Source organism: Agrilus planipennis, unplaced genomic scaffold (genome assembly GCF_000699045.2).
Source record: "Agrilus planipennis isolate EAB-ADULT unplaced genomic scaffold, Apla_2.0 scaffold197, whole genome shotgun sequence".
Taxonomy (NCBI): domain Eukaryota; kingdom Metazoa; phylum Arthropoda; class Insecta; order Coleoptera; family Buprestidae; genus Agrilus; species Agrilus planipennis.
Genome location: NW_020438945.1, coordinates 489,406 through 516,439, shown reverse-complemented (window position 1 = coordinate 516,439; position 27,034 = coordinate 489,406). Strand labels below are relative to the sequence as shown.

Below are 27,034 nucleotides of genomic sequence, written 5' to 3'. Positions count from 1 at the left end.
TTAGAAGTCTTGTAGGTTACCTACTAATCAATTATTAAAAAAAATGGAAAAGATGATTAATAAAAAGTAGGTTAACGAAAAAAAAGTTGAATTGTATAGAAACCAGTCCTACCTACACTACTGGCTTGGGAGGTCTCATTTATATGAATTTAGTGCACGTGCTAGAAAGTGAAATTCGTAATAATCAAGCAGAATTCATAAATCAGCGATGGACGAAAGTATACCTGCCCATCAATAAACAAGTTCAGTCAACATGTGGAAAGTATGGTTCAACACAATTACATTCTATTTGGAAGTAATATGAAAGAAATTTGACCTTAATTTAGTGTGAAAGGTCTAAGATAATATAAAATCAAAACTACTATATTCATAATATCACATAATTGTGCCAAAAATATTTCAATAAGATGCATTAAATTTTAAATGTTTTCCACAATTTTATATGCAAACTGCAAAGATAATCCTCGCCTCTATACTTTTTCACAAATTCATGATTAATTACGTAAATTATCGCAATATACCCCATGTAACATCAACAATCTACAGGACATTATTTCTTATCATTTTATTGCAAATAACACACGATTCTATTTTTATCATAGAAGCTTGTTTTGATAATTCAAAAATCGGTTAAAAAGAAATCCTTGACAGATTTTTAGTAATATATATCTATTTGTCGACGTGATTAATCCGAAATGCGTTCCCCAGGTACACACTATTCAAAGGCGTTAATTCCTCTATATAAAGCTAAAAGATTAATTTGTTATGTCGCAAGTTGTCAGTACTTCATAATAGTGGTATTATATCAGCATTCTTCAAGCAAGGTTGCTATCACATGAAGTTGTTGTTGTCGTTATTAAAGCCTGTCTAACGGGAATGGTAAAGTTGACCTATTTTTTTTGGTAAGGTCGTAATATACATACATACGATACACGTATATAAATACGTAATACAGGAGCATATAAAGGACATAGAAAGTTGTTAATTTTCCTGTTCTTTAATGATATCCAATTAAATTTACCTAATTAGTATAAACAACGCATAAAACCAACCAAAGCGTTTATTGTTAGATATGTTAAAAGAGATCAATTCGATTATAAAAAAAATTAATTAAGACGATAATACCGTTGTATAGCAAGACACTGTGTTGTCGTCGATGTTTTTAGGATTTGTGGTAACGACTACGCTTGCGCAAGAAGACGAGTAGATTATTAACTATTTGCAAGCTGTCGTGTGAACTTTACATACGCTTGTTGGAAAGTTCTTCGGTAGAGACAAATACAGAGTTAATAGTCGACATTCTTTCTTGTTGGACACATCTCTAAGATGTTAGAGTAGTGATAACCTAACCTAACAAATTTGATAGTTACCTACTACATATCATTCTAAAAACATCGATGCGGTGATAATTAACTTTGAAGTTACTATAACATAAACGTTGTTTATATAGTCTTCCTGTAAATTCCAATAAAGAGAAAAAACGCTTGTTCTTACGTTTTTATTAACAATAACTTACAATTATACATTTTATTGTTGGGCTCAAAACAATCAACTTTTATTTTCTCTAATAATTTTATTAGGTTCATAAATAACAAAAAAAAAGGAAAATAGACAATAATAATAAATATTGCAACAAACAAATAAATTAATAATTTACATTTACACAACGTGCATGTGTTCAAGTTTATCCTTATTGGTTACTCGGGTAGTATTTCTGGTAAACGACATCAGTATTACCATAGTAACTGGGTAAAGTAGGACCAGTTGTGTGTAACTGAGGTGTTTCCATGGTGTCTTTCCTGTCCCAGTGGACATGAGCTGGGATAGGAGCCACTGGCGGAGCAGCAGCATAAACTGCCGGGGCGAATGGTACCCTTCTTGCTTCCTGGAGACGCGCTAGCACTGCACTCATTCCAACTACCAGCAGCAGGAATCCAATTATACCATTGTTGGCGGCTAGTAGGGTAACTAGTACCAAAAGGGCGAAACCAATACCAAGCTTGAAGAATATGACCGGAATAAGGACCATGAAACGTTTCACTACGTGATGGACAAAAGTACGACCTAAAAAAATAACGATACAGATATATTACAAAGAAGTTCGGCTCTAGGAATTCAGTTTGTGATAATTGAGAGTCAAATTTAATCAACTTATGAATTAAGCTTAATTTACATAAGTTAACGTTGACTTTTTGAAGTGAAACTTCTTTACGCACGGTGGGGTAAGTTCGTTTCATGCGAGTTGCTATGTAACGAAATCATGCAACGCATTTCGCCCGCTGTCAGTCCCTATGTATGCTTAGATCTTTAAAACTACGCAACGGATTTTAATGCGGTTTTTTTAAATAGATAGAATAATTCAAGAGGAAGGTTTATATGTATAATACATGCATAATATAGTAGAGAAACACTGATAATTTTAGAGGTTTGTAATGTGATGTCGTAAATAAACACATTTTTTTGCGCTTACATTGCAAACGCTGGCTGAACCCTATGAGATAGATCAAAATAATATACTACAGTATTGTACACCTTAAAAAGGTCTACAAAAAAGTCCGGGATGGTATATGTCTATCTCTTAGGGATAACCGACAATAACCATCTTTTATCCTTTACTTTTTAAGAGAAATGATGGCTTATTTACTAAGCGATTTTAAGCAATACAGCATTAATCCTTATCCAATTAACTACTTTTAAATACATTGTGCATTTAATATAGATCAATATGGCCCTTTACAGCATGTAATTTAAATGAATATTTTCGAAGATATTACAGACTTAAAATGCAGGGACATAGCGGTTGCGGCGGTACCGGCCGGTTTGTATCGTCTAATGACAAAAAAGCTGTGATTGTTGTATATAAAGACATTTTATGGTCTATTTACTATCAACATTGCACCCGTACGAAGCATAGTGTACAAATAATACCATTAAACCAATTCCTTAACCCCTATCCCGGTATGTTTGTGTATTTGAAGAAGTTTCACTTCAGTAGCGTGTTGTATAATTACATGTTGTATTTTTTACAGGCATTTTTAAACTTAAGAATAATTATTCTATTGAAAGCATTTAGTACGAGAAATTTACACAAAAAACAATATCCCAGAAGATAGGTACTCGACGGAAACTGGACTACATAACGTAAACGTTTTTCCTTGTCAGAATTCAGCAACCTTGTGCCTAGCAAGTATCAATAATTGACCTTCAAATTGTATAAAATAGAATGGTATGCACTGCATGGTAATGGTATTTTATTTGTGTTCGATACATAAATATGTATAATGTATGTTTCGAATGTCTGAAATAATTTATTTTTTTTCTTAACGAAAACGAAAGGTGTCTATTTTTGGAACATTAACTGAGGCAATTATTTTAATATCAAATCCGCGTTGCTTGAGAAAAATGTCTCTGATGAAGGACAAAACTAACGATGAATGGAATGCGATTTCAGGCATGCTCACATAGGTAAAAAAATTTATTCAAGATACAAGTTCGCCTTTACGTTAATGGACATAGCTATATGTCTTCATTAATTTGTTAACCTTTTCTGGTCATAAATAGTTCCTGAATCTACTGGCTATTGTGTAAACTACTTAAACCAATTTTAATATTTTCTATAGAAATGATAAAGGAAAATCGCCCAAGTTTGGGTAGTTTATCATCAACATCATCATCTTAAGGTCCTCAGTCCTTAGACTGGTTGGGCACGCACCTCCACCCTTTCCTATATTGAGCTAATCTTCGCACTTCCCTAAAACTAGAATATCCCACATCCTTAACTGTTTGGAAACGGCAATCTAATCTAGGTCTACCTCTACCCCTCCTAACTCCTACCTACCAACCTATCTCGTCTATTTCTTATTGACTTCCCTAGAGTCCTCTGCTCTCCTATTCTTTGTGTCCACACCTCTTCATTTCTAACCTTCTGTATCCACGGTATCCTCATCATTCGCCTGTAACACCAAATTTCGAACGCTTCTAACCTTTTCTTTTCCGCCACGCCCACCGCCCATGTTTCGCACCCGTACAGCGCCGCATTCCAAACATACACCTATAACAATCTTCTTCTAATTTCTAAATTAACCGTTCGCGAGCATAGAAGTAACTTCTTTTTATTGAAGGCGACTCGACCTTGTGTAGTTTAATTAAATATTAATTCGACTTTAAAGGAGCGAATTCCACTAAGAGATAAAATACTTTTGAGTCGAAAAACGAAAAGAGAATCAACGTTAACAAACGTATTTCTTCAGAAAAATATTAACAATCACGAATAATCGTCTTTTGTCTATTAAACAATAATAGATAAGTATTATTGCCATTAAATATTGTCTTCGTCAGTTGTTGTTTTTCGTACAAACTTAAAAGGACAGTTTAATGAGTAATAAATAAAAGCAGTATCGGAGGTTCGTCTATACAACAAAGCCTTGCTGACCAGTAAGTAGAAAGACGTTAAAATTTTTCTTGGTTTGTTAATTTTTCTTGTCGAAACCGTTACTACATTAAACAAAAGTCTCATAAAATCGCCATAAAACACCGCGCGGTCAGCAAGCTATGAACTGTCGCCGATAATTTGATTTTAATGGTGCATGGATACCTATAACTATTGCGGTATTGACTTTAAATTTATTACTCTTGAGCTTTCACCGACATGTCATTATAAGCAGCTTTGATCCATATCAGCGTTTGAAAGACTAAAAAATGTATTATATTTTATTTATTAAAGCCGCTTATTTGTTTTTTAAATCTACTTCAAAAAGTATTGACCGATATGCATTTACCTCCGCCAAGAAGAAGGTCGAAATTCCGAAACGTATTTATTGAAGTAAAATTAACGCTTAAAAGATAGAGAAGACATCAGTAAGACTAACTGATAACCCACCCAACTAATGAAAGTTTAATGTGCAAAATACGAAGTTGTACAACGATCGCAACAATATGTACAATGGACAAACAGGCAGACTCCTTAATAAAAGATTCTGTTAACTTCAATTATACAGAAGGGACTCTAAGAATGTAAAACTATTGTATAAATAATAGATAAATCGATAAATCTAAAGAATTTATCGAAAGTATGAAGGTACAAATGTAATTTAGAAAATAACCCAATAGGATTCTCAAACTCTGTTTACTGTTTTATTCTCTTCAATAAATATAATTTGTTATACATAATATGTCTTTTTGTATTATTGATTATGTAGTTTCAACAAGTATTTTTTAGAAAACTAGAACATCAAGACAATTGTATGTACAAAAATATAAGGTTACTATAATTTTAGTATTTACTGCAAAATACGTTTATGATTAAATGGTCCTTTTTTACCTAATACAATAAATTGTAGTTAGTAATCCTATAATCGTCTTTTAGCATTTGATTTTGACGGGGCTTTTCGTAAGTAATAATATGCAATTAAGAAGTTATTTTCCCAAATTAGTTTCAACCTCTTTTAGGGCCGCAATCAGTGTAGACAGTGGTGTATAAGTGCATTACTTTTAATAAGCTGTCAGAACCATTAACAGACAAAGTTGTTGTGAAAGTGTCATGTTCTTAAATACGTTCAATGCGACAGCTATAGCACCACATTAAGCGCGAGATTGTCGGAGCTTTTTTTCATTCCTATTTTAATCAGATCATGCTTCAGACCTGACGGCTCAGAACGCTCTTGTAATGTAATGTAACGTACCTGCATGCTACGTACTAATGTATGATTAAAGTTTAACCGACTAGGTACCTACAACTTCAGAATCAAGGTAAATATCATTGGCGCACACACAAAAATTCCATTCGACTTCGGCTGCTGGCTGTTTCTTTCTTGTGTGTATTTATGTTCAAGTACAAACAGGACATTGCAATGCAAAGTAGAGAAATAAAAATTGTTGAAAATGTCGCTCAGAGCAGTCCTGAATCCGGCTCGAATTCATACAAGACAGAGACGTACCTAGCTAAAGGCCACTTTCTTGGTTTTACCGTCTCGGTCCAGTATGTTTATGAGAAACAAACTCAAGATTTAAAAAACCTTCCGGTTATTCCCCGCTAATACTGTTTCCCAATTTTCCCGATTCCCCAGTCTCTACGTATACATTATAGGCTAATTAACAACTAAACAAAAGAATATTTTATTACATCATCATCATAAGGTCGTCAGTCCTAACACTGGTTGGACACGTACCTCCACTCTTTCCTATCCTGAGCTAAACTTCGCATTTCCCTAAAACTAGAACANCTAATTTTCCACCCTTGGAGGTAAAATATTTTTTTTAAATTTAAATGAGACTACTTTTGAGATATGACTTAAGCCCAATAAAAAGAGAATCCTTAAAATCCGTAAAGTATGTAGTTAATATCGGGAACTACTTATCCGATTTCAAAAATTCTTCCACCAATATTTAGAACAGACTTTCAGGGTCCAAATGGGGTGTACATTATTCTGTTAAATAAAAAGGCTTTTCGTGGAGACATATTTTGTGATATAAGTCTACGAAAAAACTATCGAAAGAATGCATTTGTTACGAACGCTGCCTTGGCAGTAAGAGATACATATACAAATACTTTCTATACATAGAAAAAGTTGTAGAATTAAAAGAAAAACTATAATAAAGTCCGCGGCGACGTATATCTGTATGTAAAGGTTAATTTACAAATTGATAACATACTTACAGCTCTTATAATAGTTGCAAACTGAATTCCAAGCGCAAGAAAGTTATTAACAAAACGATGTGATATTAAAGATTGCAACGACAACACGTGTATACTTAATTGATTCAAATAGCTTTTGATTTTATGATTTTATTTTATTTTTTTAAAACTGCCACAAATATAAATTAAGCATCAATGATATTGATCCATTTCAACCCTGCCCGCGAACCCTTGTATCCCAACTTGAGTCTCGATCATGTAATTTTAGTTCTCTATATTCTCAAGTAAATCTGGCTACGAATTTTCTATACAAACTCTGTCACCCCTTTTACCCCCTTTGCGATTAAATTCCCTTCTTTATTCCTTATATATATCATAAAGGAATTTCAGCTATCTATCGAACGATTTAGTCTGGGCATTGAGTTAGGACTTTTCTTTTTAAATATATAAACTGTTGATCTATCTGATCCATCTAAAAACACATCAGAATTGATGTTCGTCCTAGTTTCGTAAAAATGTACCACCGAAACTGATTCAATTCTAAAGCCGGATCTGGTTTTTGTGGTAATATAAACAACCTGCCTTGATCATATATTCCGTAGGAATCTATGTGTGTACCTGCCTACAATTTTAGAATGACTTATCTAGTGAGCATTGCATAACTAACTAGACAGTTTATATGCACATATAATGCCTAGAATACACAACTGTACAACGACAACTGTCATTGTTTATTTCGAATTTATGTAAACCGCTTGCGATTAACAGAAATTTGATAAGTCTACTGGCCTTAAAAAAAAGCATTTACGCCCAGAAAACAACAGCGAGAAAACTGGTGTAGAAGTAAACTCTTGAACACTTCATCTTTCCACTTCAGTAATAAAATTTATAATTCTAAAAAAAAAATAAAAAAGGACATAAATTAATTTCTTAAAGTTTCAATTAGTTCAAGAATTTAAATTGATTCATCATCATCATTATAGGGTCATCAGTCCTAAAATTGGTTGGGACACGTACCTCCACTGTTTCCTATCCTTAAATGTAAAATATTCCTCATTCTCAACTATTTTTGAACAGTAATCTAATCTAGTTTTCCCCAACTCTTTCGAACTTCGATTTCTGCCACTAATATATCTCTGACTATGTCTGAGAAGCTATACTACCAACCTATCTTGCCTATTTCTTATTGATTTCCATAAAGTCCTCTGTTCTCCTATTCTTTCTAATATCTCTTCATTTTTAACCTTCTCTATCCACGGTATTCTCATCATTCGCTTGTAACACCACACTTCAAACGCTTCTAACCTTTTCTTTCCGCCGTGTCCACCCTTCATGATTCGCACTCGTACAGCGTCGCGCTCCAAACATACACCTTTANAAATTTGTTATAATTAATTGTTATTAACATTAGCTACTGTATTTCTCCTAACAACTCATTTTCATACATTGTAGTTGCAATATAAGCAAAGGAATTCAATTTGGGGCACCTAATCGTTATTTTTGAAAATACTGCTTGCACAGTTGAATAGTCCTTAAATGGCAGAAAAATTTTTGTCTGAAAAGTTTTTGCGTAAAGCCTTTAATTTACGAATTATAGCAACAAATAAGCGAGAGACTTCAACGTTAGATCAAGAGAACAAGCGACGAACCCGATATCTACGTAAAATTGTGCGTTTTGGTTTTAACAAACTAAAGTCACTAGTGTTCGCAACTATAAAGAAAATGGGATTCAATATACTTTTTAACATTCACCATCGATTTAATGTTTAATAAAAAGTACCCTAATGGTTTATTTACATACATATCTATTCCATAAAAAAATAAAGTTTGGTCAGAGGGTCGTGTGGTCATCTCTATTTATTAAAAAGATAAAGAACTTTATTAAAAGGCCAGAAAAGCAACAATAAAAGCGTTGAAATAGTAATAAATTAATAATTGTTACATTTATAAGCTCTGCAGTTATGAGTATAGGTTAACAATCTGACAAAAATATTGTATATAGAACTGATGTACATTTTTATATATGTTTATGGTGGTTTACTTAAATAATACCAATGCATATTTGTATATAATATAATTTACATCGTTATCGTAATCTGAAGAATAATCCTTATCTTCGACTTTAACTTTGCCTGTCAACTGTAACCTTTGTCTAATCTTTCAGGTCTTAGCCTTAGACTTATAACTCTGGTTTTGCATGTTCAATTTCGATAATTAATTAAAAATAATACGATGATTGGGGTGAACACAGCTCACTCCCAAATTGTTATTATCTTTCTAAATTAACCAATCCTGGAAGCGTTTTGACCTTGTGCTACATTAAAGAAAATATAAAAAGGAAATTTTTTGGAACACATAACTTTTAGTGATTTTTGCAATGATATTGATCCATTTCAACCCTGCCCGTCAACCCTTGTGTCCCAACTTACGTCTCGATCATGTAATTTTCGTTCTCTATATATACCCCTTGTTGCTAGCGACCTGCTCCTTGTATAGAAATGTAACTCCCTCTGGTGTCTATACATGTACCTAACCGTAAAATTTGTCTATTGTGGATGATGTTGAAATTTTAAGTCTAGATTTTAAACCATAACGATAAGAGCAATATTAACTGCAGTGTATTTAATATTTTTAGCAGCGGCTTGGGTTCATTGGGCTTTCCTATTCTCTGCAAAAGGCACTTTCATCGTTAAAAAAGTTAAACAATTTCAAGCAAGCTAAATTTGGCTGTTCACTGTACAAGTTAATAGCTTTAAACGCCGATGAGTTGGTGAATCTGTTTTTTCCAATAATTGTTTAAAAAGTGGAACCTTACATCACTTGATCGGGTTATTGACTTCTCTAACATGTAAGAATAACGCCAGTCTTTTTGTTTCATCGACTCATAGAGACAGAATGAACAGACTGTTTTACAAGCACTTCTTCTTGTTTAAATACTCAACTAACAACTAATCCATTAATGTCAGTCATTACAATAAATTTTTTCGACGGCTACATACCTTTTTCGAGAATAGAAACTATGCAAATTACAATGTCTTACAATTTTAGACTTGTCGGCAGTTTTTTATCTTTTAAAATCTGTTTTACTTTTTCAATTGTCTATAGATTAGGATAAGAATCTGAAAAATTTGTACCACTAATAATTCGTAACCCCCATGGTAAAATTATTATAGCTTATGAATGATATTCACTCAATTTTTGTTTATTAACCGTTTAATCAATTTTTATAAGAATACTAACTTTTAAAATCCGTCTGCCCGTATTTACAAATTTAAACTAAAAAGTCAAAAGGATACAACCGAAAATAATTTCTCCAACTGTTTTTTTTAATATCTTCTAATTTTCCACCCTTGGAGGTAAAATATTTTTTTTAAATTTAAATGAGACTACTTTTGAGATATGACTTAAGCCCAATAAAAAGAGAATCCTTAAAATCCGTAAAGTATGTAGTTAATATCGGGAACTACTTATCCGATTTCAAAAATTCTTCCACCAATATTTAGAACAGACTTTCAGGGTCCAAATGGGGTGTACATTATTCTGTTAAATAAAAAGGCTTTTCGTGGAGACATATTTTGTGATATAAGTCTACGAAAAAACTATCGAAAGAATGCATTTGTTACGAACGCTGCCTTGGCAGTAAGAGATACATATACAAATACTTTCTATACATAGAAAAAGTTGTAGAATTAAAAGAAAAACTATAATAAAGTCCGCGGCGACGTATATCTGTATGTAAAGGTTAATTTACAAATTGATAACATACTTACAGCTCTTATAATAGTTGCAAACTGAATTCCAAGCGCAAGAAAGTTATTAACAAAACGATGTGATATTAAAGATTGCAACGACAACACGTGTATACTTAATTGATTCAAATAGCTTTTGATTTTATGATTTTATTTTATTTTTTTAAAACTGCCACAAATATAAATTAAGCATATAGAAGCCAAGTTATAAGTTACAGTCTGTAGTATATTCTAAGCGCATTTTTACTTACAATAAGATTTACATAAAACGGTTAATTAATATCTGGAGATGCCAATTTAAATCTTGTTTTCGTCAAACTTTTTTTACATGAGGAGGCACATTGATAAGCGTGAACAAATAATTTCAATAAAAGTTAAGCGATGACACAAAATCAATTCCTTTGATAAATCAAGAGTGACACAAAGGATAATCTTGTTGTTCACAAAATCGCCTTTGCAATTTGCTTTCATTAACTTTTTCACGTGGGCATCTTTTTTTGCATAATCTTTTTTAATTAAAGAATCCGACCTGTAATGGAATTTGTCTTTACGACACGACATTAACCTTTTTCTACCTGCAATTAATTAATTCGCTGACATTTATAGATATTTTACTCAAGCCGATAAAGATCTGCATGATTATAGCGAACTGGTTGAAGTATCTTAAGCCCAAAAGAAATTCCATTATTACATTACAAAAGGACTAAAAGATTAATAAAACTCAACTAGTTTCTTTTGTAATTTATATTAATTAACTAAGTAATTATGAAACATTCTATTTAGGACAATTTTAAGTAATGTGTAATTTTGTCCTTTTCATAAATTAAATGTTTGCAGTGTGTATTCTTAACCCTTGGTTATAGAAATATGAAATTTGAAATAAAAATTTCTTATATACAATATGGAGATCCACCTGGGAAGGGTCATTCACAATTCAACCCCTAAAGGGGTGAAATTAGAGACAGACTATGTATAGAAATGTAGCAAAATAATATGGCAAAAATATAACAAAATTGAGATATTATTTTCACCAAACCTACAGTGAAACTTTATCTTATGTATATTACACCTAATAACTTTACTTTCTGACCTTATTTCTTTTTGGTCAATAAATTAACTGTGTTGGTTAATTGATAATGCTTGCGGTTATTGCTTGTATAAATAAATAAATAAATAAATAAATAAATAACTAAGTAATCTTACCTTGTTCAACGAGTTGTCTCCCAACGGTTTCCACATTAAGTAAATTTTCTTTGACGTTCTCACCATCTTCACATGCAACGAAAGAGACAAAATAAACGAAAAGAAATAAAACAGGAACTACGTGAAGTCGAAGACCCATTCTTCCAGGTCCTTTACACACCTGTACCGTCAATACAAAGACTAAACCACGAGGCTGTTTAACCAATTTATTAGCTAAATGTAACACATGAATGTCAAGGACCAATTGTCTTCCTGTCTAGAAAATATTGTCGCTGAAGAAAACAATGCAGGACAAATTTGAATTTGGAACACGTTTACTAATGTAGACATGCACCAACATTGTCTGTCACAGATAACTTTTTTGGCTTTGGACTCGTACAGGCGAATGCAAAAGTTGTGGTCAGATAAAAACCACATTACTAGATTCAAAAGTCATTGATAGAAATCAATTATTGTAAAATTGTATTTCAAAAAAATAACCACGTCACGACAAGCAGTTGGATGTCTCTAACTCATACTTCTATTAGTTTTTTACTCCAAATTCTTTTATTTTTTATATATATTGTTTTACATATATTTCAGACTACATTAAGTCAAATTTCTCCATTTCTCTAACTGGATTTTTTCTTAAGACTCGAGTGAGAGCTTTACATTATAAATTGCCTCTTTAATTTTAATTTCAATAGTACTAATTTTCTTCGAAAATAATTTAACACCACAAACATTTTTTAATTTTATAAATTTGACAAATACCGCTATCCTGAAAACATCGACCATTCACTAACCAAACAATGACAATTCAAAATCGTCAATTGGAATACTCTACGTGTACATATGTTGCAAAATAATATGATAAAAAGGTAATAAAATCAAAATGTTCTACTGTTTATTATTAATTAATCTACCATACCTTAATCTAACTTAAACCCTTATTCAATGAGTGAATTCCGAGTTTAAGCCCACTCATTTTATTGCAATTGTTTAGTTCCACCTCAAACACGTCAAAATTAGCGATTCTTAATTAATTACTAATTAATCGATAGTATTGTATTATTAGAGGAGACAGCCGCACCGATTATGTTTACAAGGTTAGAAAGCCCTTTTATGGCTAAACGTCTGTAAAAAAACTGCAATCAACTTAAAGCCATTATGAAAACATTTACCTACAAATAAGAAGTTCTTATCAAAATGCCCGTCGTGTTTTATTACACAAAGAAGACTGCGAAGATGTAAAAACTTTTTCAGGAGGTAAACAACATATGATATTCTGCGTACACCTGCGATGGACAATTAAATAACTATAAAATTCGAATCGTTCGTGTTTTTTTTCCTGTTTTTACTTTTATATAAAGGAAATTTACATAAAAACGGGCGGTGGGGTTGAAAACATTCGTAAAGATGTCCAGTTGCAGTTTTTACATTTCTGTTGCTAACCGTGAGGGAGTGTCTTTATCCAGAAATTCTTGTTTTTGTATTTTAAATGCCGCTATGCAGAACACGAAAGTGCATTATTCGACTTGTTTGATTTTCTTTTTTTTTGCAAAATTGTAATCTAGACATCCAAAACAGGATCTTGGAACCGGTTTGGCTCTTTGCCTTCTCGAGGATCAGAGAGAGCATGACTGATACTGATAGGTATTTTCGAAGAGGCTAAAGATCGCATATAATACGAAAAAAAAACATCCAATTACCATCATTCACCGCGATCAGCTACGGATTTAGACTTACACGCGCGAGGGCGTCAAAATTTGAAAATTTAATGACTTTTCCATAAATTTTCCTCATTTTGTCTTAGTTTTCATTCACAATTTTACGTCAAAGGAGCTCATGTTGCTTTCTTCCATAAGTTTGACAGTTCTTTTAGTTTCAACTACTATAGTTTGTTTTAATAAAATTTGTTATTGTTGTATTTGATTCCTTTACAATTATTGATAACAGTTGATAGCGTTAAATCGGAACAGACGTGGGATGATGATCACTTTCGTACGTGGAAGAATTTTCAAGTATTTCTACGATTGCATGACCGACACCTGTTAATTTAAATCATTGACACCCTTTAATTAATTCCTAATAATACACTGTTCATAAATATTAATTAAGTCCACGCCGTTAGTCGTAGGTAGAAGCTGTTGCATTTGCAATACTTAATTTTTACTGACATGACGCATCCGTAAACCTACTTAAAGATTTATGCAACACTTGCCAATGTTTCTTAATCTCTTACCATAAACGAGAGTTCTTACTTCGTGTAGAATCTTTTTCGATTTAAAGATCCAGTATTCGAAATTAAAAAAATGTTACCTATTATTCGTCCCTTATGCAGTAATTACCCTGACCGAAGAATTAAACCTAACCTAACCTATCTTAGCCTATTAAATAGGTGACGTTGCAACTTTTTTTAACACAAAAAGTAATATAAAACATCACGGAAAAACAACAACAAGGAAAAGGGTTCTAATTCGTAAATAAATATTCACTTCAATTATTTGTAATTATAAAAATTAGACAAAGAATCTTGTTTGAAGAATGTTTGCATTGTGTCATAGATTATAATCATTCAATTAAATTAAATAGTAAAGTACAACATCTTTGTACGTCTACATATATATTGTAACTAATTGTTATTAGCACTAGCCACTGTATTTCCCGTAGGCAAATCAAGTAATTGACTTAAACATTAAAAAATTATAAGCAATTATTATTATTAACAACCTGCCACTTAATTACCCAAACCTTTTTTTCTAATAATTATTATTTTTTCTTACTGTTTCTTCGTTAAATAGTCGTTAGAAGTCTTAGCAGAAAACATACATTAAATAATAACACATTTCGATACTTCGTAACAAGAACATGCCAGCAAAATAATACAATTTGACTTGCCTAATCGTTATTTTTGAAAATACTACTTGCACAGTTGAATAGTTCTTAAATGGTAGGAAATTTCTTGTCTGAAAAGTTTTTCTGTAAAGCTTTTAGTTTGCGAATTATAGCAACAAATAAGCGAGAGACTTCAACGTTAGATCAAGCGACGAACCCGACACGTAAAATTGTGCGTTTCGATTTTAACGAACTAAAATCAGTGTTTTGGAACTGTAGGCGTCCTAAACTATAAAAAATAACATTCGCCTTCAATTTAGTGTTTAATAAAAAGTATCGGAATTTTTTTTATTGAAGCGCCTATTCTATAAAAGAAGAAAGCTTTTACTAGGCATCTTAACTCATTATTTTTCCAGATGGTTAACATTGAATTAAGAACCGCTTGGCTAGCTCACAATTAAGGAAAATTAATTAAGTCAGGTTAAGTAACTGACAATTGTTTGTGTCCGTTCAATGATTTATTAATTCAATCAATCATACTTGATTGTCCTTATAAGGGATCGCTTTTTGTTCTCGATCCACATCAGTCGAAAATTACAATGGTGCATTATTTGTGACATTTAATTTGTCGCCGACTGTAGACGATCGTGAAGGAAATCCTCATGTGGGACACTTCGATTTTTACGGCTCAATCGATTTTTGAACACGAACGGCAACATTAAAAGCCGCCACGAAAACGGTGTCTTTAACGAAGAAAATGACCCGAATAGATTTCTAATCGTAATTGATTATCTACGCGGCTATGAATAATAAATAGTCAATGGTACCGACTGTTCCGATTCATTCACTCACGCACAAATTAGTCATGAAGACCATAGTACTCTGTTTCCATTTTAAGCAAATAATGAACAAACTATTATTAACTGTACTTTTTTATTGGAAAAAGCTAAAAATTAAGACATAACTTAACGGTATGTCGTAAATTTAGCAGTCGGTTCGTACGGGAAAAAGGCATCTACAACTAGAGTACCTACTTTGTCTAATCTTTCAGGTCTTAGCCTTAGAATTGTAACTCTGGTCTTACATGTTCAATTTCGATTTTAATTTGACCTATCAAATGCACGTCTCTTGTCTGTCAAATTCTGACCATTATCTCAGCATTTTAGCTCTTAGTCTTAGTTATATTAATCAAATATTTGTCACAGTTCCATATGTTAAGCCTTCGTGTTGTCTTTTGCCTGTCAAATAATTCTCTTGTTCATATATTGCATATGAATCTTTACTATTATTCTTATCCGTGAAGCTATCTCTGCATCATCAGTTATGCTTTAATCCTTATCTTCGACTTTAACTTTGCCTGTCAACTGTAACCTTTGTCTAATCTTTCAGGTCTTAGCCTTAGACTTATAACTCTAGTTTTGCATGTTCAATTTCGATTTTAATTTCACCTATCGAATCTTCACCTATCCACGTCTTGTCTGTCAAATTCTGACCATTATCGCAGCGTTTTAGCTCTTAGTCTTAGTTATATTAATCAAATATTTGTCACAGTTCCATATGTTAAGCCTTCGTCTTGTCTTTTGCCTATCAAATAATTCTCTTGTTCATATATTGCATATGAAACTTTACTATTATTCTTATCCGTGAAGCTATCTCTGCATCATCAGTTATGCTTTAATCCTTATCTTCGACTTTAACTTTGCCTGTAAAACTGTAGCCTTTGTCTAATCTTTCAGCTCCTAGCCTTAGACTTATAATAACTCTGGTCTTGTATGTTTAATTGCGATTTTAATTTGACCTATAAAATCGTCACCTATGTATGTCTTGTCTGTCAAATTATGGCCATTATCTCAGCGTTTTAGCTCTTAGTCTTAGTTATATTAATCAAATATTTGTCAAAGTTCGATATGTTAAGCCTTCGTCTTGTCTTTTGCCTGCCAAATAATTCTCTTGTATATATAGTGCATATCAAACGTTACTATTATTCTTATCCGTGAAGCTATCTCTGCTTTAATCCTTATCTTCGCCTTTAACTTTGCCTGTCAACTCTAACCTTTGTCTAATCTTTCAATTCTTAACCTTAGACTTACAACTCTGGTTTTGCATGTTCAATTTCGATTTTAATTTGCCTTGCCTTGCCTGTCAAATTCTGACCTTTGTCTTAGGTTTTCAGTTCTTGGCCTTAATTATACCAATCAACCATTTTTACAGGTTCATTTGTCAAGTGTTCGTCTTATCTTTTATCTGCCAAATATTTCTTTTGATTTCTATATACACTCTTGACCATGGCCTTGTATGTTAAATTTTACTGAAGATTTATATCGGCGAAGCCCTTATCTCTGCATCATCAGTTATGCTTTAATCCTTATCTTCGACTTTAACTTTGCCTGACAACTCTAACCTTTGTCTAATCTTTCAGTTCTTAACCTTAGACTTACAACTCTGGTTTTGCATGTTCAATTTCGATTTTAATTTGACTTGCCTTGTCTGTCAAATTCTGACCTTTGTCTTAGGTTTTCAGTTCTTGGCCTTAATTATACCAATCAACCATTTTGGCATGTTCATTTGTCAAGTGTTCGTCTTGTCATTTATCTGCCAAATATTTCTTTTGATTTCTATATAAACTCTTGACCATGACCTTGTATGTTAAATTTTACTGAAGATTTATATCCTCGAAGCCCTTATCTCAGCATCATTAATTGTGTTTTAATCCTTACCTTCGACTTTAACTTTGCCTGTCAAACTCTATCCTTTGTCTAATCTTTCAGCTCTTGACCTTAGACTTATAATTGTGGCCTTTGTCTCACTCTTTCAGCTCTTAGCATTAGTTATATCGATCAAATATTTGTCAAGTCTTTGTCTTGTCTTCTGTCTACCAAAGAATAACTTTGTATCATGACTTTGCATACCAAATTTTACTGTTGTTCTTATCCGAGAAGTCTTTATATTTGGGAACAAAATCAACTGGCACAATTTTTATTATTTAAAGGTTTTTTAATAGCCCATCTCTTCAGATATTTTATTCTTCATGTCGAAACTTAGTCCTGGTTTAGATTATAAAATGAAGCCTTTCACTTGGTCAACACACTTTATTAATAAAATCAGAGCCCAAATAAAGGCAGATATGAAATTTGATTGTCCAATATTGTTTTTTTTTATTTATAGATGGTCAATAAATGCCAGCCGCACGTTTTCTATTATAGACATGATCCTATCTTACTGCATATCTAGATATAAAACACAAATATGATATTTCGTAATGTCCATCTACAGGTAGAGAAATATTTTCAACGCCTAGAATCGACGATAAAAAATGAATGCATCGATTAACTGTACTTTGTAATATTAATGGAATTAAGGTTGATAACATGAATAGCTAAACGGTACGTGCTTTAAATAATATATGTACTTTTCGTTACTTTAGACGCCCGTATTGTGATGCATCACTTTGATGTCGATTCCAAGCAGGTGTCTAAAGAATTTTTTAAGTAGTTGCATTACGAAAGGCCTCATGAGAATTATTACTACTATTTCGAAAGAGTTCGACTAATGCACACATATATAATACTTACCTAAATACCTTTATGTGATAGCACATGTAACAAAAAATGGGATTAGTTTTTTTTTCTCACAATGTAGTTACCTTATATATACAGTAATATATTGGTCAAAAAATTCATATTATCTAGCAGCCATTAACGTCAACTTGAATCTCAAGTTCTACCCTACAAATTAATGCATGCAATAAAAGTAGAGTTACCATAGAATTCCTGAGAACAGTCGAAGTTCTACAAAATCCAGAAACAAGACTGTATGAACTCATTTAGATGCAGTTAAAAATGTCATGAACCCTGGTTTTGGTTTTTAATTTTTGAACGAAGTAGAAGATCGACGTGAAATTCACACATAATATATAAATCTTTTAGCAAAAAAAGCCGTATTGTAGACTATCATTGTCAAGTGCTTTGTAAGCCAAGCAGAGATAAGCTTCTTTCAAAATTCTTTCAACTTAAACTAATGCTTTTTGGAAGCCATCAAAGTCAAATTTTTTTAACCAGTTCTATAGCAATAACGGTTTTACGAAAGAATTAAGCGGCAAATTATGTTTACAAAGTTATACATACATAATAAATATCAAAAATTGTCTAATATCACCAAACTACAAGAACGAAAAAGGTTTGCATTTAATGGTAAATATTCACTTTAAATTTTTATTTGTAATCGTAAATATTAAACAAGTTAGACGAAAGGTTTTTTAATAAGTATTTGAATTGTGTCAATAATATAATTAATAATAATCACTTAATTAAAGTATATACTAAAGTCCACATTTTTGCAAGTTTAAATTTGTTATAATTAATTGTTATTAACATTAGCTACTGTATTTCTCCTAACAACTCATTTTCATACATTGTAGTTGCAATATAAGCAAAGGAATTCAATTTGGGGCACCTAATCGTTATTTTTGAAAATACTGCTTGCACAGTTGAATAGTCCTTAAATGGCAGAAAAATTTTTGTCTGAAAAGTTTTTGCGTAAAGCCTTTAATTTACGAATTATAGCAACAAATAAGCGAGAGACTTCAACGTTAGATCAAGAGAACAAGCGACGAACCCGATATCTACGTAAAATTGTGCGTTTTGGTTTTAACAAACTAAAGTCACTAGTGTTCGCAACTATAAAGAAAATGGGATTCAATATACTTTTTAACATTCACCATCGATTTAATGTTTAATAAAAAGTACCCTAATGGTTTATTTACATACATATCTATTCCATAAAAAAATAAAGTTTGGTCAGAGGGTCGTGTGGTCATCTCTATTTATTAAAAAGATAAAGAACTTTATTAAAAGGCCAGAAAAGCAACAATAAAAGCGTTGAAATAGTAATAAATTAATAATTGTTACATTTATAAGCTCTGCAGTTATGAGTATAGGTTAACAATCTGACAAAAATATTGTATATAGAACTGATGTACATTTTTATATATGTTTATGGTGGTTTACTTAAATAATACCAATGCATATTTGTATATAATATAATTTACATCGTTATCGTAATCTGAAGAAGTCTCTTTGAGTAATGGCAAAAGTAAAGAGCTGTTTGTTATAATAAAATATTATTTAATTATAACAAATAAACACATAATTGTTACTACTTATGTATCAGTTAATTATATAGCCAGAAGTGCCTATAGAATCTATCGAGTAAGTACGCACACCTTATTTTTATTGCTTGCTAGTAGGTGGGTACTAGTTATTATAGACATTTTTAGCTGCAGGAATTTAATGCATGTGATAAAAAGGAGTGTAATGTGTAATCATCAGTTATGCTTTAATCCTTACCTTCGACTTTAACTTTGCCTATCAAACACTATCCTTTGTCTAATCTTTCAGCTCTTGACCTTAGACTTATAATTGTGGCCTTTGTCTCACTCTTTCAGCTCTTAGCATTAGTTATATCGATCAAATATTTGTCAAGTCTTTGTCTTGTCTTCTGTCCACCAAAGAATAACTTTGTATCATGACTTTGCATACCAAATTTTACTGTTGTTCTTATCCGAGAAGTCTTTATATTTGGGAACAAAATCAACTGGCACAATTTTTATTATTTAAAGGCGTTTTAATAGCCCATCTCTTCAGATATTTTATTCTTCATGTCGAAACTTAGTCCTGGTTTAGATTATAAAATGAAGCCTTTCACTTGGTCAACACACTTTATTAATAAAATCAGAGCCCAAATAAAGGCAGATATGAAATTTGATTGTCCAATATTGTTTTTTTTTATTTATAGATGGTCAATAAATGCCAGCCGCACGTTTCCTATTACAGACACGATCCTATCTTACTGCATATCTAGATATAAAACACAAATATGATATTTCGTAATGTCCATCTACAGGTAGAGAAATATTTTCAACGCCTAGAATCGACGATAAAAAACGAATGCATCGATTAACTGTACTTTGTAATATTAATGGAATTAAGGTTGATAACATGAATAGCTAAACGGTACGTGCTTTAAATAATATATGTACTTTTCGTTACTTTAGNAATTTCTAATTTTATGTACTCTTGTCTCCGATTGTACCTCCCAAACATCTTTAAATAAATAAAAGTAAATTTGACTATGCATTTTTAATTTATTGTAATTATTTAATTCGACTTCTACTATTTTATTCAAAAGTGAACATACAAGGCCCCGTTTACACTTTGATTAGTGATTAGGCGAGTTCATACATTTTCTGCGAGATTCCCAGGGGGGGGCAACTGTCCTCCCTTGCCCCCCCCCTGGGTACGTCCATGTTGTTTAAGAATGACTATATAAATATTTACATGCCTAGAAATGTATAAGAATTGGCATATTTATTAACTTTGAACCCCCATAACTTCTTATGGGGGTTAGACCGCCACGAACCTTTTATGGTACAGTGGTGGGGCAGACCCCCTTTTTCGATCACCCCACCCCCACCACCAAAAGCAGTCTACATACAAGTCAAACTATATCTATTAATGACTTGAATTACCATGTAATTGCGGACGTTAAAAAATGCGCCAGCAACGATGCCAGGTCTTTAGGAAAAAACGAACTAAAGCGGCACTTTTTTCTTCTTAACATCTTTCCCGCGATTCCGCCTTAATAGTTTGTTGTTATTGTTGGTGTTGGTGTTAAAAAAAAGGTTTAATTGACGCAAATTACTCGAGTCGTTATAACTCGTTCGCGTTTCACAATTTCGTACACAAGCGAATGGGTTCGACCGCAGTTGTTAACCAGATTATTGAATTAGTACGCCTCTAGAGGCACGCACATGGCTCTTTGGTTGTTCTCCTGTTTAAACCGCAGGCTCAATCGACATTTACGAATATTTGAGTACCTAAATATGATTATGTGCATAGCAAAGTACCCGAAAATACTTAAATACAAAAGCAAAAACGTAGATAGATAGGTAAGTATTCTAATAAACTCAAAAATATAAGGAAAATCCTTGTCGTTATTTGAAATGAAAATGACCATTGTTAGATTGGTAGAATAGAGCAACTAGCACTGGTTTAGTTGTTAGTTTAGTCAACCCAGTGTAGAGCAGAATTAATCATTTAGATTTCTATAAACAAATAAACAAATTTGATTTTAAAAGTTTCTTATCAAAGATAGATTAATCATTTGCTCTATTGGTGTAGATAAAGCTTAGAGATTAGGACATTAAAAAGTTAAAAAGAACTAACTACGAATTTGTTGACCCGATGTATTCAATGAATTCCCTGATCACTGTCTGTAGATCTACTAAAATCCATTAAAATAGAAGATATAAACTACGTGTTAAAAAAAGTGATTAGTTTTAATTCTAAATACTATTAAAAGTTGGACATACTTTAATTTTTTAATTGGTTAATTGCAAATTTGGCCCAGTCTTTTTATAAACAATACCTACTCACAAAGCGCTCTGAGGTTGACATTTTCTAGTAAGCTTAAAATTTTATCTAGATCAATATAAATCGTTATTTTGTAGATTTGTTCATTAAAACCCAGCAAAAAATAATGTAACTATGTCTAATTTAGTCTATTTTACACGTAACACACTAAAAATTTGAAATGATTCGACATTATTTTTAGATGATTCTCTACTGAAGCTGCTACACTTAGATTAACGAAATCAAGTACAGTTATCCTAAACTTATAACTAGTTCAAAAATAATTGACCAAAAATAAATTCATTTTTAGATAACCGTAGGGTAAATTTGTTTTAATCGCGATTTACTTGATCAAAAATAAATTAAGCCTGAACTGAAATATGTACGAGTATAATTGACTTAAGATAATATAATTCCAAGATAGAATAGCAGTGGTTTTGTAAAGTTTAACCAGAATTCCACGATTCCACCATTCATTATTTGAAGTGATGAGCAAAGTCTTGATTTTGGTCCAATACTTCTAGTCTTGGTTTTGGTTTTGCTGATATAGTTTCAATCTTGGTCTTTGGTGTTAAAATTTAATAGAACAAACAGAATAGCTCAAAACCCCAACGCCAAAACACGACACTGTAGTTGTCCGAAGCACTTTTCGGTAACAAAGTTACCTTCTTCAGGGACTGAAAAGTTTACTTCAGTCCCTGAAGAAGGTAACTTTGTTACCGAAAAGTGCTTCGGACAACTACAGTGTCGTGTTTTGGCGTTGGGGTTTTGAGCTATTCTGTTTGTTCTACAACAACCGCCAAAGTTTTTCCAATCTTCATATTTAAAATTTAATAAAACAAACAAAAAATTTCAAACACAAAAAATGTTTTGTTCAAAGAAAAGAATATGTTAAAGTTGCTTCAAATAGTTTAACTCATAAATCCGATGGAAGACTGTCTTAGTGTTTATCTTGCATTTTTGTAAGACTAAGATCAAGAATGTAAAACTAAAACCAATTTCGCTGGCCACTAATTATCTGTATTAATTTCCTATTACTCTGTTTGATTTTGGATCATATCAAGTACTTTATTTTAATGGTCTTAGTTTGGATTAATAAAAACAGTAATGGAATCTACTAAACCGGGAAATTTCGACCTATATAATCCGGATTAGGTACTTCAACCAACCCACACGTACGTGGCTGTAGTGTGAATTACCATACGTTATTGGAAACTATTTCTTTCTCTAAAGTCGAGGTGTACCTATAGCGAGGCCGTATCATTATATTTATCGCGTATAGCGACAAATGCAATTTGTATTCAGGTAGCATGTTCAGGAAAGCTGGAAAAGTACGCACCTCCGGGGCAAAATCGGTTCCTTCACAACGGTGGCCATCGAAGAAACTCTCACTTCTTTTATGGCGAACTAAAACCGGCTGCTCACGTGCTCATATATGTACGTCTTGTGCACACTTGAACATTGTCTTACAGCACATGCTATTTGTTGCATCCTTTCGTACTTACTTAGATACTAACACACTCGCAAGAGTCAAACGAAGAATTCTTGGTAAAAGAACGTAAAGTACATTGTACAATGAGTACGAATCATGTTACAGTCAATTACTTTTTTTTTAAATCTCTCATGTTTGAAAGGATATTTTATGACTACGAAAACAATCTAAGGTATTTAAATAGGTCGTTTATACTAATTTATATTATTTATTCATTACTATACTAAATTATTTGTTATTTCGATGTAGTTCTTATGTTTACATTGTTTCATGAACAAGAAATACAAGCGTACATCAGTATGGTCGAATTGTTATAATTTTTGACGCTTTTTGGTATATTGGGTTTTAATTAACAACAGACACAAATGGCTAGTCAGAGACTTATTAGATGCAGAAACAGGAGTTAAGAGGAGTGGAGGTAGACCTAGATTATATTACTGTTCGTAAATAGTTAAGGATGTGGGTTGTTCTAGTTTTAGGGAAAAGCGACGTTTAGCTCAGAATAGGAAAGAGTGGAGGTGCGGGTCCAACCAGTCTTAGAACTGACGACCTTATGATGATGATCGTTTAAACAACTTTTTAAACTGGACTTGCATCCAGTAACACACATATCTTAGACATTACTAATTGTTTTGACAACAAGAAATACCCATGTTATTTGTGAGATGTCATTGTCAACCTAGTTGCAACAATTAAAACATTAAATAACTTCTTTTGTTTCGAAATAATTAATTTAATTTCGACTTTTTGCAACAATATATTTCATTCCTACTGTTAAGAATCCTTTTTCATTTACATAGAGTTAATATCTACAGGTATGCAGTATCCAAAGCTGTACCGTATTAATAATAAATGGTAGCGTGAATCTATATAAAATATTTGCCTGACATATTGTAAATATACGTTATAAAGGTAAATAAATTTATAAATTCGGGTGGCATTTGTCTTATTTTCTGCGGCATTTGCGATTTTTAGGTGTGTTCTGTTTTTATGCCGCGGTCAACTCCAAGAACTGGACAGGACAAACAAAATTCCTTTATTTATTGGTGTCTTTGACTTCAGAGGATTATTATTTTTTGTTCGTAGTGGTTTAAGGTATTCTCATTTAAATCACGAATTAAAAAAAAAGATACCACCTTCTTTAAAAAATCATGCAGCAGGTACAACAAGACATACGTCGTCTGTCTGTCTATACATTTTCAAACCAGAAGGTTTTCTTTTAAGTATATCTATATATTACGAACCCTGCCTCAGTTCATGAATAAAAATCACACTATTTTTCAAAATCTTTCATTAATAATAGCGCTTTAATATGATTTAATATATTTTTATAAAAACAGTATAGATTATTAGCCAATAAATTACCGAAAGTATAAAGTCTAAATTAGAATTTATTTGATCATTATAAACTTCAACATAGACAATCAAGATCATTTATACAATTCAAATATAATAACTATTATAATTAAATAAATGTCAGTGTGTATTGTGTACAAGTATGAATTCGAAATTGCTATTCGTCAAACAATTCACACAACCTTTCTAAGAATGCAATTTGGCTTTCATAGACATAATTTCTGAAAATACTACTTACACAGTCGGATAGTCCTTGAATGGTAGAAGATTTTTCGTCTGAAAAGTTTTTGTGTAAAGCTCTTAGTTTACGAATTATACAAGAAATAAGCCGGAGACCCCAACGTTAGATCAAGCGACGAACCCGATACATAAAATTGTACGTTTCGATTTTAACGAACTATAATCGCTCTTTTGAAACCGAAATGATGATAAATTGAGTAAGTACCAGTATTGTGAAATAAAATTGAGTTCAATTATTCATTTGGTCCAATTCATAAATATGCGAATGGCAGCGGGTACTCCCATAGTGTGCAAGAAACAACTCGAGATTGTTATTCCTCTTTGTGAATACCAGGTTAACAATTCACAACACAAGTGTGTTGACCGAATTTTTAACGATTAGTAATGCAAGCAGTTACGATTAACTGTTACGTTATATCGTCTTTTGTATTATTGTAATGTATTTGGTCTCATAGCTGTGGCATAACAATGGCAATGCGCAGGTGGAATTACGGACACACTTGTTCTAAATTCGTGTCTAAAAACATTGATTATGCCACCAACTAACGTAATGTTTATTAATCAATGACGGCTTGTGCATAAGGTCATAGGAACGCCTACTTGTACACGTTCATTTTTCCTATTTTATACACATTTATACGACATAATAATCATATACAATGGATTACAGAGAAGGGGCATAAAATGTTAATACAGACGAGGGTATAACGAGTGGTATTTATAGAGTGGTGCCTGGATTCTATTGGTTGCGTGTCTTCGTCACGTAATCGTCACCGCTACGTAGTGTGGACAGCCAATAGAATTCAGGCACCTGCTATCTTCCCCACCTATCCGCAATTTCGTAATTTCTTCAGAAATACCTTCATTTTGATACATTTTTTAATATCTGATGTATTACTATCGCTTTGCGTGCAACACTTAACATTTGTTTCATTGAAAATGTTTTTCTTTTGTTTATTATGAGATAAATCTTCAAATTTTGACATTTGGGCAAACTTCAATGAAACAGAACTCGTAAATCATTATAAAGTGATATACCAAAAATTGGAGCTTTTAACTGATCGGCATTGACTGAAGAATTCTTTAAATGAGATAATATTAATAGAATGCAAAATTAATATTAATATGCGTTCGAATAACATAATTTTCGCTTTCCAATGCTGTATAAATAAAAAAAAAATGATAATTTTTGGCCATTTCTTTGTTTAGGTAGCAAGAAAATTTATTTATTTATTTTTTATGATTGTATCACGGGTAATTTGCTAGTCTAATGTTTAAATAGGCATTATTATTAGGGTGAATAACCTGAATGAACCCGAATGTGATTTTCCAGGCATGTAGCACATTAATGTCTAAGACAGTATGTCTTCCTGTCAACAGGCGGTTGTGTCCAAAGAGACAATGCCTTCCCAAATTTGAATTTACAGCACGTACTTGCTTGCTACAACGTATAGTACCTGTTGGAATCGTAACTAGCGGTTTTTCGAACTTAAGGAATTTTCAAACTGGGTTGGGACCCCAACAAAAAACGTCGAATAAGTATGTATCACTTTATAACAAGTACCAATTGAACCAAAACGTACCTTCTTTATGACAATCATTGAGCAGATATGTGAAAAATTGTTGCTACGATAAAAGTGAATTAGAAGATGCAAAATACATCCAATGTAAATGTAAAATTGTTCTGAAAAATACATTCGAAATACAATAATTTAAACTACGAGACACGTAATAATTCAAGATCATTATAATGTACAATTAAACAGGATTCTTTCGAATTGAAATTGAAAATATTGAAGCTCATTTAACCCGTCACAAAAAGAGTAGTGTCCGAAAAAGAAGATCAAAGAAGCAAAGATTCTATAAAGGCTTTATAGATCTCTAGAAATTCGTGGTTCTTGATTTTACCAAGAAAATTTTAATGTTGAAATCATTGAATAGAAACTTTTTGCGACATACCGAATTCGCAGTTGCCAAATATCTTTTCGATATAAGTAAGAAGTTGTAAATCATCATAAATCCCAGCTAACGTCAATGGGTTATTTTACAGAAATTTTAAAAACCTATGAAATCAGTCGCACCTAATACTGATGCGGAATTGGCAACGGGTTTCACGAAGAACCTCTTTCTGCAT

General features: G+C 32.2%; 2 protein-coding genes across 2 annotated transcripts in view; one reads left to right on the top strand and one right to left on the bottom strand.

The window, feature by feature from the left end:
- The window catches only part of LOC112904512, a 78,502-nt gene that overhangs the window by 7,310 nt on the left and 44,158 nt on the right, over positions 1-27,034 (top strand). The gene's annotated exons all lie outside the window — the stretch shown is intronic.
- LOC108738803 lies at positions 1,602-11,911 on the bottom strand. The gene is made up of 2 exons (XM_018472388.1): positions 11,587-11,911; positions 1,602-2,064 (listed from the first exon to the last, which is right to left on the bottom strand). The coding sequence occupies exons 1-2, from the start codon at positions 11,723-11,725 to the stop codon at positions 1,691-1,693; spliced, it is 513 nt and encodes a 170-aa protein (XP_018327890.1). The 5' UTR covers positions 11,726-11,911; the 3' UTR covers positions 1,602-1,690.

What these genes read in the sequence shown, in the direction of transcription:
- LOC108738803 (XM_018472388.1), bottom strand. Translation starts at nt 11,725, where the DNA reads ATGGGTCTTCGACTTCACGTAGTTCCTGTTTTATTTCTTTTCGTTTAT. An exon ending in GAGACAACTCGTTGAACAAG is followed by an intron (nt 2,065 to 11,586) that starts GTAAGATTACTT and finishes TTATTTTTTTAG; the next exon opens with GTCGTACTTTTGTCCATCAC.